We start from the raw sequence: 18,507 nt of genomic DNA, 5'->3' as shown, positions 1-18,507 counted from the left end.
ACAATATGCCGGTGTTGCCATTCTCGTGCCTTGGATGTATCATCGCGCGGCTGGGCTAGTATCTCACATTTTTGTTTCCTTGCCATTGGAAATAGAAAGCAGCGCAGCTCAATCATATTGTACAAAACAATATACAATACAACGTCACATGGTGTATCCAACGGTTCGGCCCCCCAAAAGATATTATAATCCCCAAACAAGACCTTCATTCAGACTTTCATTAACCTGAAAGGGTGCAGGAGATCTGGGCTCTTACCCAACATGCAGTGGAACATCCTCACCATGGCAGGGAAGCTTCTACGTTCCATTCACTTGGATGCAACATTTCTTTCTTGCCATTTCACTGCATATAGAATAAGGGCCTTAGATGGTTGTGCAATAACCTTTACAGTGCCAGCCTGATCGAAACCAACGTGCAGCCCCCTCCGCCTACATTCCCGTTCTTCGGGGACCAGTTGCATCATGTGATCGTTCCATCACCTTTGTGCCGGTGTCAAATGACGTCGCGGGGTCACTTGAAACCGCATTGCCATGGCGATGCATCGCCGAAGCCAGCTGAATCAAGATAAGTGAGTTGCAGAGGCTTCGTATGGTCCCCTGTAACAGCAGGGCCCCGCCAGAAAAATCTCGCGCCCCCTGCTCTAAAAGGCGATAGTGCTGATCGGGCACTACTTCACGAGAACTCCACATTAAGTCAACGGGAGTTTCCGTACAGCACTGTCCAATCAGCACCATCACACTTCAATAAGCCCCTTCGAAAGGGGGATATCAGAGTGATGGAAGAGACGTGCAGATGGGAACATTTAGAAAGTGGCAAAGAAAAAGGAGAGATTTTAGTCCCATTCATTTTAACGGAGCAGAAGTCTTCTCCAGAAAAGGGAAGGTGGCGTCCCAGCATATGGGGTAGAGGCCAAAGAATGGCAGAGATTTAGCAACAAAGAGATACATGGCAGTTTCTCTGCGTCAATAACACTATGACTATATTTTCAGTTTCCACGTCCCAGTTAAAGAAAAAGCCAACAGTTATTAAGCAGACCAGATCTAATATTCATTGCTTTACTATTGAAAAGAAACATATTGTAAAATGGAAGCGATTGAGAGTTTTAAAAGATTAACAAAGTGGTTTGGAAGATTTGATCTAGATCCAGCAAGAACATTGGTTGTAGAGAGCACACCGCAATCCTGGCCAGTAAACGGATTGTAGAGGGCGTGTGCGTGGGACCAAAAACCACGCAGAATTGCCTAAAGACACCTGTAGTAAAACAATAGGTATGTCCACAGCGCATCTTCATGGGTGCCTCAGTCTTCTTTATTCAGCATAACATGTTCTCGCTGATAAAACAATATACGAGCTACGTTCTGGGCCCATGGCCCTTTCTCAAGCCTTTGCAAAATAAAAGAAGACACATACGTATCGTTTAGGCGTGCTGCTGACAGTGCTCTCCTTTTACAACATTTCACCTAGATTTATACTTTAAATCCTTATCAACTAAAATGTGGAAAACTCATAAAAAACGTTGATGTCCAGAGTTAATGCACCCAGGAAAATTTAAAAAAAAAAAGGTTATTAAATATTATCTAAATATTTCCTACATTGGATTGTTCTGTTGGCCCTGGTTAACTTGCTAATGAAGAGCAGCCCACAAAAAAAAGGTATCTGCTTCTGCCCCAAATGGCAAAAGGGGCAGATCAGGGCCATTATCACATTACCCTGGAGTCGGAATGCCCTCATCCCACACAGGGTTAATCAAAGTTTCCTAAAAGTACAACAAATAATGTATATATTTAAACTGTGGTGAGAATGTTTTTGTTTGTTATTTTAAGGGTACCTTCGCACTCCAGAGCTATCCTCTTACGCTCGTACATTATTGAAATTTATTTTATAAGGTCTGCCACTGGGATCCAAATAGGAACGTTCTGCTTGGATGTGTGTTCAATGGACTTCCAAAGACGGTCTTAAAAATAAACCCAATTATGAAATATGTTAGGCTACATCATTTATTTAATTTTATAATGCGTGTATGCTCTGTGCCGAGTACATACAATAAATAGGGACAAACGTAAATCGGCATGAACCTAATAATTCAGTTCAGTGGCGTCTTAGGCATTTTCTGAGTTTATGTTCTAGGACAAATGGAGGGCAAAAGATCAGACCAGATTTAAGGATTACCCAAAGGTTGTGGGGGCAGAGATGAATATTTGATTTTATTGTATTGTTTGCGAAAGATTTAGCTTCACATCTTAAATAATTCCCAATATGACAATGAGAAGTGTGTAAATATAAAATCTGGTACATACAGTATGTACTAAGAGGCCCTAAGTAATTAGTGAATGGGCCATATGATACCCCAAGCCTTAGCACCACTTGGTAATTATGGATTTCAATTGCAGTTTCTATTCAGTTAGACAGGAACTCGGCATATAGATCATACCAACACAAATCTAGAACCATCTTTCATGCATAGCTGCCAATATCCAATGACATCTGAGCCATAAAGAAACATTTTAAATAGAAAAATAAAATGTTATTTAAGTTTATGGGACCACCGATTCGCTAAATTGAATGTGTCAGTCTTCCAATAAGACTCACTCCAAATAAGCGACACCTGGACGGCCAGTCAGTGGTCACACTAGTCTGAGGTTTGATATTTTTAGCTCCGTGCTAGAGGGCGGGCCGAGAATCCAATAACTCCACAGCATGGTTGTTACTTTGCCGGAGAAGCCTCACATTCACATGTAATGTAAGCTCTGGGCTGGTGCTCTTAACGGCACTGCTAAGCGGAGAGACAAGAGACAGCCTACTACACCACTTCTCTCCCACAGCCGCTGATAAGCGGCCAAGCTTCCCAGTGATATCACTTTCTCGTGTTCGTTTTAAAAGGGTTGTGACGTGTGTTTATTATCTGTACTCCCAGAGGCATCGTAGCCGCTGTCTCAGCAGCCAAGCCCCTATTCCATAGAGGTTGCTACCCAGTTTAGCTGAAGTGTGTCAGCATGTCCAGGGCCTAAGCTAATTATTGTGAGAAAGGGTTATAGCAGAAATCCCCCTCCTCCCAGAAGCCTATATGCAGACAACTCATATAATGTTAGTATTTTGCATGATGTGTTGAAGCACATTATTGTCAGCCCTCGGGATACTTGCTGGTTTCATTACAGGTTTTAAAGCTCCCTTCAGTGGAAATAAAATGGCCACGAAATCTCGCAGATACACGGGGAAATAAAAAGCCGAAACATCATCGGTGTTCTATTAAATCAGCCATTTCAATATTTTTTTAAGGAAGGCCGGTGATAATCACCTGTAAGTACAGTATCTCGGAGCTGAAAATAGGGCGGATCAGCTCGAGAAAACCCACCCCGTTCAAGTCCTCCAAAATGAAAGGGGGATTTAGTCGGGTTGTGGCTTTTTTAAGGAGACCACAGAAAATATTTATATTAATTGTTCTCTGCAGTTGAAAACTGTTCAAAATTGACCTTTCCCACCTCCAATCATCTGAGGCTAAAGCTTCAAAAGTATGTTGTTTTTGTTGTTGTTGCTGAACAATGAGTTCCAGCAGCCATCTATTATGCAAACGCTCAGCAGGATTTTCACATTATGTAAAAAAAAATAATAGTTATACGGTTTCCCTATTTTTATTCATACACTGTGCCTATAATTACAATACTGTTGTGTTGTTGTGGGATATCAGAACATGTTGACAATTGAAAGCAAACGTCCAATGGAGCACTTCTTGGCACACAGAAGATGGCTGTATGTATGTAAGGTGTTATACAAGAAAGAACAAACAAAACTTCTAATCACCATTTTCTTTCACGTTTTCTTTTTTTATTACACATTTCCCTGTCTTTTTCAACTGTTTTTTTTTATTTTTTAAATCCGATGCTCCCCTCAGGAGATAAAGTAGTTGAAATATTAGGTGTCCGGGACGTTAAAATGGAGCTCTTCCCAGAGCCCAGTGCAGTCTACAGTTTAGAGACTATCATGATTTTTAACATATTAAAAAAAATAACATAGGACATGCTCAGGGTGAAGATACTAACATTATAAAGGTAACCCTTGCTTTACGACGTTCTGCTTTCCGTCGGGTGCGTTTTCCGAAGACGCATAATGCAGTCCAAAAACTCATTATCCGCCACCGTTTCCGCGTATGCGATAGAAACTGCCGCCGGGTTTCATGGGTCCCGCTTTTCGACTGTCTCACATCCGATGCGGGTTTGCGGGACGCATTCTGTCGGAAAAGCGAGGACTGCCTGTAGTCATATAGGTTTCTAGGCAGGGGAGAATTGCTGCTTTACAAGTGGCAGCAACCGCAAAATAAGGGGTCGATTCTATAGGGCTTGGCCTTGAATGGGAGGGTTTTTTCGCTTCAGAGGTTATAGAACTGTTGACAAAAAGCCTCAGTGCTACATCAAATATACAAATGATATAGTTAAATACTTATCTATTTTTGTTTTCATAAGCAAGGGTCATTTAGTTTAATTCTTTGGCTAAAGTATTTGAAGTAACCTGTAACCGAGTCACGGTATGGCTCCTCTGTAAATCCTAATACTGCTGCACCTGTAAAACAATCCTCTCCTAACTTCTCTAAGGCTGCGGCCTGGCTGGCGCTGACCGCGCTCATGCTCGAGAGTGGTGACATCACCATGCTCTCCAAGCATGAGCGATCGGCTGTCCTAGCTATATCGCAAGCGAGCGCGGGGGACGTTGCAGGAAAGCTGAGAATGGTCGAAAGTCAGGTTTTTTTTGTTTATCTAACGCCAGAGCGTGGGTGCCCACACACAAGCGCGCGCGCACCGCGTGAGCAGGAACGGGACAATTTAAATTGCCGAGACTAACCTCGCCAAGCACCGCGCGGTCAGCGGCAGCAGCTTAATAGAGCGGGTGCTATAGAGGGGGAGACTGGTCATTCACAGGTGCATAGACAGAACTGCCATTTAAAAAAAGGTGGGATGAGTGAGCTTTTAAGCTTTCACCGTGGCATGGTTTGCAAGCTTAAAATGTTTCAGCCAAAGAATTGAACTAAATGACCCTCACTTGTGAAAATAAAAACTGCTAAGTATTTAGCTATATCATTTGTCATATTGGATGTAGCACTGAGGCTTTTTGTCTTCGGTTATATTACATGAGGTCACAGTCCCAGCAGCGCTCCTTTTGGACACAAATATATATGGTGTGGTGGGTTTGGGGTCTGATCTCGCAGCCGCAGTGTGCGTTATAGAACGGTTACCTAAATGTTTTGCAAAAACAAACAAAAATGTAAGTGCTCTCTGCTATTTCCCAAATATTGATATATTCTCCTTAGCAATCACCTATAATAATCCTTCAGCCAGGCCTTGCTTCCACAGTGCAATCTCTGATCACAGACCTACTGCAGAAACAACACTTTGTAAAGGGTTAAATAATCTACACGTCTTCCTTAAAGAAATATAAGCACGATTAAAGCAGCGATGTGCCTGATTTGTTTCTTTAGCCTTTGGATAAGGCAAAAGGGTGAAGAAATAAATTGACTGACAGTCAGGATATACTGTACTGTGTATTTTATACGAGTGCTCAGCAGAGAGCAAGGTCCAACATACTGCACAGTTTCCCATTTATATTGCTGAAAATAGCGGCCCCCTCAGTGCGAAGAAAGTGAGTAGGTCGACTAGATTTACTTTCGCAAGTGTTTCTTGGGGTTTAATTTACTCCACTGATGTTTCTCAGGGCTGTTATATACAGCATGCGGCCGCGCGTGCCTATGCGAGCGCGCGCGCACGTGCCGCATGCTTTTCCTGTTGATAGAGCCGGGAGCTGCAGGTAATGTGTATGTGTGTATGTGTGTGTGTATGTGTGAGGACATGGGTTGTGTGAGTGAAAGGAAGTCCTAAATAAGATTTTTTTAAAGAAAAAAAAAAAGTTTAATAAATATATATATTTTTTAGTTCTGCCATCATTGACACACACACACACACACACACACACACACACACACACACACACACACACCTGTCTTCGCCGCTGTCTGTCGGCTCCCCTCTCCCTGCCGTGCCCGCCCGCGGCCCTTGTGTAGAAGGTCTGACTCACGTCAGCCAACTAAAATACTGCGCGCGCCCGGCACTATAGAACGTGCCTTACTCCTTTTCAAAGCAGCCATAGGTGCGAAATGCGTTGGATGAAGTTTGCCTTTTTTATGGCTCAAATAAAATAAAAACATTTAATTTTTTTTTAACTTCGATTTTATTGATTTTTTCCATCAGGCATATTAGATGGTAATAAAAAAAAATTTAAGAACATTTTTGCCCTGTTTGCCAGAGTGGCTGTGCGCTGCTTCAATTTTTTTCTTCACCCTTATCCAACCCATTAAAGATAAGCGAGGGGTCTCTCCCTGTGGAAGCTCTTGTTGAACACACAGCGCTATCACCGGAATTAATCAAACCCTCCAAAATCTCAGCTCACCAAACCAACTTAAAAAAAAGAATTTAAAAATACTTTTAGGTGTCAGATTTTGGTTACAATGCAATCACCTGAACTTAACCACGTCGCTGCCACTAGCACACGCTGGTCCTAGGAAGGGCTGCCCCTTTAACTGACAGAAATGTACACAATTACAATAACGCAAAAACTAATTCACGTAATATGTTTTTTTAGTCGTAAAATAATGATGTCGGGCCTTGTTTACTAAATCGTGCTAAACCCAACAGCACCTTTTGTCTTGTGGCTTAGCATGGTTTAGTAGACCCAGCGCCTCTGGGGATGGAGTAGCAGCTCAGTGGTAATGCCAGTGTCAGCTCCTTGTGACCATGGGCAATTCTCTATCACCCTCGGGCACCAAAATTAGATGGCACTCAATGGAGCAAGGGCTCATGGTCCCTTGCAAACTGCGCTGCTAGGTTTGTCAGCGGCATAAAAAACAAAAACATTGCAGCTTGCCATGCTAGCCGCCCCTTCTCCTGACAGCCTCTGATTTCTGAGCACAGGAACAGGTAGATAGCTGCCCATCATTAGAACATGCCAGTGTCCCAATAGCAAGTGCTTCCCAATGATGTTCGTTAAACATTCAGATACCAATTATTGTTGTTTTCTTCTAAAAGAATGGGAGTATGGGATCCAAACTGTAATAATAATATTAATAATAATAATAATAATAAATGTTATTCTGTCATTATTGTTTAGATCAGGGGTGCACAAACTGGGGGGCGTGCAATTCTCTGGGGTGGGGGAGAGAGGGGAGGATTGGAGTTCGGCGGTTACAGAGGCCCTGCACTCTTCCAAGGCGGGGACCGCGCAAGGCCTCAGCAATTTCCCTTACCTTGGCCGTCAAATGACGCCACGGGGTCACGTGACGGAATGTTAACATGGCAACGTGACGTCACATGACCCCGCGGCGGCGTTTGACACCGGAGCCAAGGTAAGAGGGGGGCGCGAGCAGGGAGGGACAGCATGCGGGGGGGCGCAAGGGGAAAAGTTTGCGCATCCCTAGTTTAGATCATAGACTATGCATAGTGTCCAACTGCAAAACGGTGATAACTTACTGATTAAAAGTGATGTTTCAATATCTGCTTCTTTGATTATTAGGGAAACTTGTCTTTACCTAATGTAGTGTTTTTCAGCTGCAGTTCTTTGGAGCCACTGGGTTCCCTGGGCAGCCCTAAAGGGTTCCGTGCAGTTTTCAGGTCAGTGGAAAATAGCACCAAATACAGAAGAATTTACAATGCATCTGATCTCAGACATGCTATTAGAGAGGGTTATTTACAATGTATCTGATATCAGACGTGCTATTAGAGTGGGTTGGGGTTCCTTACAATGCATCTGATCTCAGACGTGCTATTAGAAATGGTTGGGGTTCCTTACAATGCATCTGATCTCAGACGCGCTATTAGAGGAGGTTGGGGTTCCTTACAATGCATCTGATCTCAGACGCGCTATTAGAGAGGGTTATTTACAATGTCTCTGATCTCAGACGCGCTATTAGAGAGGGTTGGGGTTCCTTACAATGCATCTGATCTCAGACACGCTATTAGAGAGGGTTTGGGTTCCTTACAATGCATCAGATCTCAGACACGCTATTAGAGAGGGTTGGGGTTCCTTACAATGCATCTGATCTCAGACGCGCTATTAGAGAGGGTTGGGGTTCCTTACAATGCATCTGATCTCAGACGCGCTATTAGAGAGGGTTGGGGTTCTGCAGAATGTCACAATATAATTACAGGATTCCTTACCCCAAAAAAAGAAGGTTGGAAACACCTGCCCTACCTTGTTAAATTAAAATAAAATTGTTATGAAACATACCGTCTAATATTTATTGCGTCACTATTCGCATATGCCTAATGTAAAAAAGTGAACAAATGTTTTAAAAGATTACCACCCTCTTGCTCAACCTTCCCATGGATGATTATGCTTATAGTATTAGGGGCTTATTCTAGATCTTCTCAAGCGGCCGAATAGGCTTTTTTTTTTTTTGTAAGAAATGCCTCAATAAAGCCAATAAGCAATTTCGTCCAAAAAACGTCCCGATCGGACGCTTCGACTGAAATAGAATAAATCCCTGCTAAATGGTTAGATACATTTGGTCTGGATTTAGGTTTTAAATACTTTTAAATCAAAAACCTTAAACAACCAATGCGGATGTCGAGGGTTAATGCTTTTTGGTTGGTTAAAAATCTAAATAAAATGAAAGATTTTTAAATATTACTGTCAGCACAGATATTTACGTAGGAATTCCCGAGCTTCAATCAAATATTTAGATGAGTGCAATGTATAAAAAGGTGCAATCTCTTTTAGTCGACCCATACAAATTGGTATAAATTGCCTTTACTTGTCACATTCCACTGATCATGTTTTATTGTGAAATTATCTGGCCTTTTTAATTTTTAGAGAAAAAACTATACAGAAATATGTTTTTTCTGGGGTACATTTAAAAATAGACACCATTATGAATTGCAGCTGCATTCTAACTTCCCAGTTGCATTTTTTTTTCTTCAGTTAGATAAAAGCTTTTACTTAAAGCTGCAGTTCAAGCTGTCGTTTTAAAAAATATATATATATATATATATATATGTTTTCTCCATTCAATATGTGCATCAATACAAGCTGCACACTGACAAGTGATTAGCTAAGATGCAGATCGATCCGTTCTCCTGTAATCAATCGCTTGCTTGATCAATTGGTTATGTAATTCAGTTCTTGCACAGCATTCTGGGCAATGTAGTCCTAGAAAATGATTGACTAGGCAGTTACAAGATACAATTGGTGCACTGCTAGAGAGGGGGCGGGTCTCAAGAGCCAGAGCCTATCAGAAGGGGAACGGGCTGTCATTTTGTAAATGCTTCCTACATTAGAAACAAAAAAAATGTCTTTAAAACATTTTTTTTAATTACATTAACATAGAAACACGAGTTGAAGAGGCAATCCAAGCACCTTAAAAATAAAAAATTAAATCTTTTTGTTTCAATATATGCAGTATTTCATTACTTTTATTGAAAAATTACCCTAAGCTGCCTTTCCGTTTCAAATCAATCCAGTCAGTGTACAGTAACTCAGCAGCTACAATGTATTCTTATATTACTAAGATAACATTATCTATTATCACAGCTTGCAGCTCAAACTGCTGGGAATATTGGCAACAATATCCACGCTGCCGCTGACTGCGCTTGGCACGGTCAGCAGAATCATGTCAAATCTGTCCGGCCATGCTCCCGCGGCGCGCGCCCGTGAACGTGCATGTACACTCGCGGGTGCTCGGCCTTTGCCGAGACAGATTAAATTCAGTTTGAGGCGTGCCTAGCGGTCACATGACCTCTCAGCCAATCAGCGCCAGTCGCTGTTTAGGCCACGCCCCCCTGCTCGCGCTTACCGAAAAAGTAGCCGGATAGCCCAACCCTAATGCTTGGAAAGTTGGTGACGTCACCACTCAAGCATGAGCGCGGTCCGCGGCACGGGGGACGCAGCCTTAAGCCTCGTTTATAGTGGAGCCGGCAGTGTGCGCGTGAAACCTGCACTGCCGGTTGGAGGCGTGGCCGTGACATCACGTGAGCGGTTCGCTCCCATTGGCTGAACCGCTCACGTGATGCGGCCGTCGCGCAGGAAAAACTATTTGTAAAAAAAAAAAAAATCAATCGCGTGCCTGGACACTGCATTTGCGGTCGCGCACAGAGTGTGTGCCATCATTGCTCGGCATGTTTGTTCTGACGGCGCGCACACAAACCCGCCATTATAAGCACGGCCATAGTGATTTGGAGTCAGTATCACCGACTTATTTTGTGCATTGGATGCAACACAGACTTCTAATAGTCTCACTAATAAAAAAAATCAGCACCTTTCCTAAAAGAATGGGAGTATGGGATCCAAACTGTAATAATAATATTAATAATAATAATAATAATAAATGTTATTCTGTCATTATTGTTTAGATCAGGGGTGCACAAACTGGGGGGCGTGCAATTCTCTGGGGTGGGGGAGAGAGGGGAGGATTGGAGTTCGGCGGTTACAGAGGCCCTGCACTCTTCCAAGGCGGGGACCGCGCAAGGCCTCAGCAATTTCCCTTACCTTGGCCGTCAAATGACGCCACGGGGTCACGTGACGGAATGTTAACATGGCAACGTGACGTCACATGACCCCGCGGCGGCGTTTGACACCGGAGCCAAGGTTAGAGGGGGGCGCGAGCAGGGAGGGACAGCATGCGGGGGGGCGCAAGGGGAAAAGTTTGCACATCCCTAGTTTAGATCATAGACTATGCATAGTGTCCAACTGCAAAACGGTGATAACTTACTGATTAAAAGTGATGTTTCAATATCTGCTTCTTTGATTATTAGGGAAACTTGTCTTTACCTAATGTAGTGTTTTTCAGCTGCAGTTCTTTGGAGCCACTGGGTTCCCTGGGCAGCCCTAAAGGGTTCCGTGCAGTTTTCAGGTCAGTGGAAAATAGCACCAAATACAGAAGAATTTACAATGCATCTGATCTCAGACATGCTATTAGAGAGGGTTATTTACAATGTATCTGATATCAGACGTGCTATTAGAGTGGGTTGGGGTTCCTTACAATACATCTGATCTCAGACGTGCTATTAGAAATGGTTGGGGTTCCTTACAATGCATCTGATCTCAGACGCGCTATTAGAGGAGGTTGGGGTTCCTTACAATGCATCTGATCTCAGACGCGCTATTAGAGAGGGTTATTTACAATGTCTCTGATCTCAGACGCGCTATTAGAGAGGGTTGGGGTTCCTTACAATGCATCTGATCTCAGACACGCTATTAGAGAGGGTTTGGGTTCCTTACAATGCATCAGATCTCAGACACGCTATTAGAGAGGGTTGGGGTTCCTTACAATGCATCTGATCTCAGACGCGCTATTAGAGAGGGTTGGGGTTCCTTACAATGCATCTGATCTCAGACGCGCTATTAGAGAGGGTTGGGGTTCTGCAGAATGTCACAATATAATTACAGGATTCCTTACCCCAAAAAAAGAAGGTTGGAAACACCTGCCCTACCTTGTTAAATTAAAATAAAATTGTTATGAAACATACCGTCTAATATTTATTGCGTCACTATTCGCATATGCCTAATGTAAAAAAGTGAACAAATGTTTTAAAAGATTACCACCCTCTTGCTCAACCTTCCCATGGATGATTATGCTTATAGTATTAGGGGCTTATTCTAGATCTTCTCAAGCAGCCGAATAGGCTTTTTTTTTTTTTGTAAGAAATGCCTCAATAAAGCCAATAAGCAATTTCGTCCAAAAAACGTCCCGATCGGACGCTTCGACTGAAATAGAATAAATCCCTGCTAAATGGTAAGATACATTTGGTCTGGATTTAGGTTTTAAATACTTTTAAATCAAAAACCTTAAACAACCAATGCGGATGTCGAGGGTTAATGCTTTTTGGTTGGTTAAAAATCTAAATAAAATGAAAGATTTTTAAATATTACTGTCAGCACAGATATTTACGTAGGAATTCCCGAGCTTCAATCAAATATTTAGATGAGTGCAATGTATAAAAAGGTGCAATCTCTTTTAGTCGACCCATACAAATTGGTATAAATTGCCTTTACTTGTCACATTCCACTGATCATGTTTTATTGTGAAATTATCTGGCCTTTTTAATTTTTAGAGAAAAAACTATACAGAAATATGTTTTTTCTGGGGTACATTTAAAAATAGACACCATTATGAATTGCAGCTGCATTCTAACTTCCCAGTTGCATTTTTTTTTCTTCAGTTAGATAAAAGCTTTTACTTAAAGCTGCAGTTCAAGCTGTCGTTTTAAAAAATATATATATATATATATATGTTTTCTCCATTCAATATGTGCATCAATACAAGCTGCACACTGACAAGTGATTAGCTAAGATGCAGATCGATCCGTTCTCCTGTAATCAATCGCTTGCTTGATCAATTGGTTATGTAATTCAGTTCTTGCACAGCATTCTGGGCAATGTAGTCCTAGAAAATGATTGACTAGGCAGTTACAAGATACAATTGGTGCACTGCTAGAGAGGGGGCGGGTCTCAAGAGCCAGAGCCTATCAGAAGGGGAACGGGCTGTCATTTTGTAAATGCTTCCTACATTAGAAACAAAAAAAATGTCTTTAAAACATTTTTTTTAATTACATTAACATAGAAACACGAGTTGAAGAGGCAATCCAAGCACCTTAAAAATAAAAAATTAAATCTTTTTGTTTCAATATATGCAGTATTTCATTACTTTTATTGAAAAATTACCCTAAGCTGCCTTTCCGTTTCAAATCAATCCAGTCAGTGTACAGTAACTCAGCAGCTACAATGTATTCTTATATTACTAAGATAACATTATCTATTATCACAGCTTGCAGCTCAAACTGCTGGGAATATTGGCAACAATATCCACGCTGCCGCTGACTGCGCTTGGCACGGTCAGCAGAATCATGTCAAATCTGTCCGGCCATGCTCACGCGGCGCGCGCCCGTGAACGTGCATGTACACTCGCGGGTGCTCGGCCTTTGCCGAGACAGATTAAACTGAGTTTGAGGCGTGCCTAGCGGTCACATGACCTCTCAGCGCCAGTCGCTGTTTAGGCCACGCCCCCCTGCTCGCGCTTACCGAAAAAGTTGCCGGACAGCCCAACCCTAATGCTTGGAAAGTTGGTGACGTCACCACTCAAGCATGAGCGCGGTCCGCGGCACGGGGGACGCAGCCTCAGGCCTCGTTTATAGTGGAGCCGGTAGTGTGCGCGCGAAACCTGCACTGCCGGTTGGAGGCGTGGCCGTGACATCACGTGAGCGGGTTCGCCCCCATTGGCTGAACCGCTCACGTGATGCGGCCGTCGCGCAGGAAAAACTATTTGGGAAATCTTTTTGTAAAAAAAATAAATCAATCGCGTGCCTGGACACTGCATTTGCGGTCGCGCACAGAGTGTGTGCCATCATTGCTCGGCATGTTTGTTCTGACGGCGCGCACACAAACCCGCCATTATAAGCACGGCCATAGTGATTTGGAGTCAGTATCACCGACTTATTTTGTGCATTGGATGCAACACAGACTTCTAATAGTCTCACTAATAAAAAAAATCAGCACTTTTCCCATTAAAATGCAATTTTTTGGTCCTGAACACCGAAATCTCACTGAATTTGGTCCATGGAAGTGAGGATAACATCTCTAACAAACATCAATACTCCTCCCATACACGATATTGGGATCACGCTCTTAAAATTCAGTATCCCATTAGCATTTTTTTTTTTTTTAATGGAAGGTAAAATGTAATTTCCAGTTCCTAAAACTAAAATAAATAGGCTGCACTGATCAATACTCCTACTGTTGTCATGACAACTTGGTCAGGAAATACAACTCTGCCTTGGGCCTGGGACATAGTAAGTTTAAGCTCGCTGAGGCGGGCTGAGCCGCACTGAGCAGATGCACAAAGACCCTGCATCTGTCATCAGCGCGGCTATAGTTTCCCCCTCCGCATGCGCGCTGATGCGTGCGGAGGCTCAGAAACTTTGCAGAGACAGTCAGGTTTCAAATTTGCCGCTCGGGGAAGCGGAGGAGCGGTCACGTAACTGCTCCCATCCACTGGAGACTAGGCCCGCCTCCCGCTCCTGACACACCTCCGCCTCTGCTCCGCCTCCGCCCCGCCCCCTGAGCGCGCTCACTGCCTCGCAGGCAAGGACAGAAAAAAGCTCAATTTTCAGCAGGCGAGGCAGAGCAGGAACGCGGCTCAGCGCGGCTGAACACTCTATGTCCCAGGCCTTATCCTCCTCTCGATCTACATGTCCCGCTTTCTCTCTGCCATCCTCCCCCTTCTAACCCCAGGCCCTGGCTAAATTCCCACACGCACATGCTGCGTTCCTCCACTCGTTCCTCTGAACGCCTCTGGAGGAAATCTCACACTCTCGCAGACTTCCTTCACTACAAATTTATGCTATCCTGTTTCAATTCTGCCCTCTCTCTGGCTATACAAACCTACTTTTCTTCATTCATCTAACCCACACCGACTCTTCTCTGTCTTTGACAATCTACTCAGACCACCCTCAGCTGCCTCTTCTTCTTCCTCCATCTCACCTCAAGACTTTGCTGATTATTTTAAGGAAAAGGTGAAATCCATAAATCAGAACATCCCCTGTTTCCTCCTTCCATCCTACACTGCTTCCTAACTCTCCTCCTGCCTTGACTCTTTTTCCACTGTCTCAGAGGAGGATGTGTCAATGTTGATCTCCTCTTCTCCCTCCTCCACTTGCCCTATTGACCCCATCCCCTCCCATCTCCTAAAACCTCTTGCTCCTACTATAATCCCTACGCTCACACACATTTTTAACTCCTCCCTCTGCTCTGGTACCTTTCCCTCCTCCTTCAAAACATGCCACAGTTATTCCATTATTCAAAAATAGCCAGCTTGACCCTACCTGTCTTTCTAACTATCGACCTGTCTCCCTGCAGCCTTTTGCCTCTAAACTCCTTGAACGTCTTGTATTCTCTCGCTTGCTCCATTTTCTCAACACCTATTCTCTCCTAGACCCTCTACAATCTGGCTTCCAAAAAGACAGAGGTCATTACACTCTGCTCATATTACTCAACCTCTCTGCAGCATTTGACACCGTGGACCACCCTCTTCTCCTTCACATTCTCCATACTCTTGGTATTCATAACAAAACTCTATCCTGGATCTCCTCTTACCTCTCCCATCATACTTTCAGTGTCTCTTTTGCTAACACCTCCTCCTCCTCTATTGATCTCTCTGTGGGGGTACTCCAGGGCTCTGTCCTGGGACCTCTTTTTTCTCTGTACACACTTTCTCTAGGTGACCTAATCACATCTCTTGGGTTTAAATATCACCTCTATGCTGACGACACACAAATTTGCTTTTCAACCCCTGATCTTACACCTGCTGTACAGACCAACATTTCTGAATGTCTCTCTGCGATATCATCCTGGATGGCCTTCCGCCGACTTAAACTTAACATGACAAAAACAGAACTCCTCATATTTCCTCCCAAACCTGGCCCTACTACCTCCTTCCACATTATTGTTGGAAGTACGATCTTTCACACAGTTGCCCAAGCACGCTGCTTAGGGGTCACACTCGACTCCTCTCTTACATTCGCCTCTCACATTCAAAACGTTTCTAAAACCTGTCGCTTTTTCCTCCGCAATGTCACAAAGATACGCCCTTTCCTCTGTTGCTCACTGGCTAAAACTCTGATTCAGGCCCTCATTCTCTCCCATCTCAATTACTGTAACCTCCTGCTGTCCGGCCTTCCTGCCTCTCACCTGTCTCCCCTACAATCTATCCTAAACGCTGCTGCCAGAATCACTTGACTCTTTCCTAAATCTGTCTCAGCGTCTCCCTTGCTGAAATCCCTCTCCTGGCTTCCAATCAAATCCTGCATCTCGCACTCAATTCTCCTCCTCACTTTTAAAGCTTTACACTCTTCTGCCCCTCCCTACATCTCAGCCCTAATTTCTCACTATGCACCATCCCAACTCTTGCGTTCTGCTCAAGGCTGTCTTCTCTCTACCCCCTTTGTATCTAAAGCCCTCTCCCGCCTTAAACCTCTCACTGACTGCCACACACCTCTGGAATACCCTTCCCCTCAATACCTGACTAGCACCTTCTCTATCCACCTTTAAGACCCACCTTAAGACACACTTGCTTAAACAAGCATATGAGTAGCACCGTGGCTAATACTATACACACGATACATAAAGCTTGGTCCCCTGCAGAAGCACTTACCAGAATGCCCTCCTACTGTCTCTGTACGTTCTTCCTACCTACCAATTAGATTGTAAGCTCCTCGGGGCAGGGACTCCTCTTCCTAAATGTTACTTTTATGTCTGAAGCACTTATTCGCATGACCTGTTATTTGTATTATACGTTATTTATATGATTGTCACATGTATTACTACTGTACTGTGAAGCGCTGTGTACATTAATGGTGCTATATAAATAAAGACATACATACAATACCAACACTTCACTGACACATTTAACTTATCAAAGTCAGGTATCTTTACCACAACCCACCAAAATTACTTTAAAAAATGTAATTGAAAAATATCCACATTATAAAAATCGAAAAGGAGACACCGGATGAGCATAACATGTACAGGTCGACCAGTTCATATTGACATATTGTGTATTAGAAGACCGGGATTGCAGCTATACAGCAGTCAGCACCACCTTACATAAAGCATCAGCCACCCTCACACAGATGGGTCACCCTCTCTCGCTCGTAGTCACCCCAGAGGCTGAAGGCTTTATCGCTTGCTGTGGATGTTGGTTTCATTTCCAGCCCATGACTCTGCAAGTCCTGCAGAGGCCTGGGGAAATATGCACAGGGAAAGTAGGGCCCTCTAACTGCCCTTCGTGTCTGCAAACACACACATACACACACACTCACACACAGCACTGGTGCCCTTCCAACACACAAGGTACACCCACATCAGCATATCCCCCTCTCTCCTGCCCAATGCGACAGAGACAGACACACACACACACAGTCGGCTGCAGCAACACCTCCCTCCCCCATTCCCCTCATCTGCACACAGCAGCACCAGCGACCACGATTCAGCGAGATTATAACATGTATATATGCAGATGTAGACTTGTTCACAACGTGCAATCAGTCCCTAGCTGATCACCCCTCCCACTGCCCCCCTGATCAGGGTCTTTGCTAACTTACTCAGCTCGTCCTGAGCAGCAGCAGCAGCCATGTTCACCGGCAGCACATACAGAGGGAGGAGCTCACGGGGAGGGGGTTGCTCTAGTTCCTGTAGATTTTGGTTTCTTTTTATCTTGTTGCAGTGAATCTATTCTTTGGGAGGGTTGACTATGGATCCATTTTTCTGTTGTTGTCAGATCCCTCCAAAATCACAGGATCTGTTTCAAGAATATATAATATGTCATATATATATATATATATATAGTCTGCTCAGTGCAGTATCAGTGACAGAAGCAGGAAGGAACAGCTGTTGCATGGGTAACAAACTTCTCCCTTCTTCTCTCCTTGCAGAAAGAACAATGATTGCAATCGCGGACACATACACACACACCTTTCTCCACTCTTTTTTTTTCTTTACTTTTGCTAGTTTTACATTTAGAAAGAGTCGATCCTTCTTGCCAATCCAGATCCCCCTCCTTCCTTGTGTCTTTTTTAGTCACTGGGAGTGCCAGGTATTAAAATATTGCAAGGCTGGGAGAGACAGCAAAGAAAATATACACAAAGCAGAGAGAGGAAGGGAGAAGGGCAAAAATAAAATACTGTAAGACATTGCTTTACATCAAAATGTGTCAAGCTGAATGGGTTAAAGTAAAATGCATAGCTCATCACAAGGGGATAAGTGACAAGACATCCTACAGTATGAGTCAAGTATGACAGTATGAGTCAAGTGTGACAGTATGAGTCAAGTGTGACAGTATGAGTCAAGTGTGACAGTATGAGTCAAGTGTGACAGTATGAGTCAAGTGTGACAGTATGAGTCAAGTGTGACAGTATGAGTCAAGTGTGACAGTATGAGTCAAGAAATATATAGTTTCTTATAAAATCATGTGAATAACTTTCGGTGTCTGCTTTGTACGTCCAATTCTAGGTGCACACCTCAGCCATTATATCCCTTTGTGTACAAACTGAAATGGGATGCTACTTATTCATCTTAAATCGTAACATAAAACTGTACCCCTTCATTTAAAAAAATTTTTATTTATTTTTATTTATAAAATGTTTTACCAGGAAGTAATACATTGAGAGTTACCTCTCGTTTTCAAGTATGTCAAAAATGGAATAAAAACTATTACTGAAAGAGCTATTGGTTTTCAGCGAGTTTGTTTCCCTAGGCTGGAACATTGGAATGGAGTACAACATTTGATACCAATGAAACTATACGCGCACAGCCTAAGGCCGTGTGTATGGTGCCGGCGATGGCGACGCCGCCCAAAAACAAATACATTGCCGCCGCGTGCGCTTATAGTAAGCGTGACGGCGGCAATTCAACGGAGCAATGTCGCGTCGCAGACTTTGAAAGCCGGCGAATATTTGATTTTTCAAGGGCTGTCGCCTCAT

The 18,507-nt window shown here is 43.4% G+C and overlaps 1 protein-coding gene across 2 annotated transcripts in view; it reads right to left on the bottom strand.

Annotated features, from left to right (window-relative positions):
* Positions 1–17,282, bottom strand: part of ECPAS (Ecm29 proteasome adaptor and scaffold) — a 98,619-nt gene extending 81,337 nt beyond the window's left edge. The window contains exon 1 of one of the 2 annotated variants that reach the window (XM_075594121.1): positions 17,131–17,282. In XM_075594121.1, coding sequence (XP_075450236.1) covers positions 17,131–17,161 — 31 coding nt within the window. In that variant the 5' untranslated portion in view covers positions 17,162–17,282. Of the gene's footprint in view, positions 1–16,633; positions 16,760–17,130 lie in introns of those variants that run through there. The other variant, XM_075594127.1, reaches the window with a different exon arrangement.
* Between the last annotated feature and the right edge of the window lie 1,225 nt (positions 17,283–18,507).

The sequence above is a fragment of the Ascaphus truei genome, chromosome 1 (assembly GCF_040206685.1).
Source record: "Ascaphus truei isolate aAscTru1 chromosome 1, aAscTru1.hap1, whole genome shotgun sequence".
NCBI classification, from domain to species: domain Eukaryota; kingdom Metazoa; phylum Chordata; class Amphibia; order Anura; family Ascaphidae; genus Ascaphus; species Ascaphus truei.
This window is presented reverse-complemented; position numbering and strand designations above follow the sequence as displayed.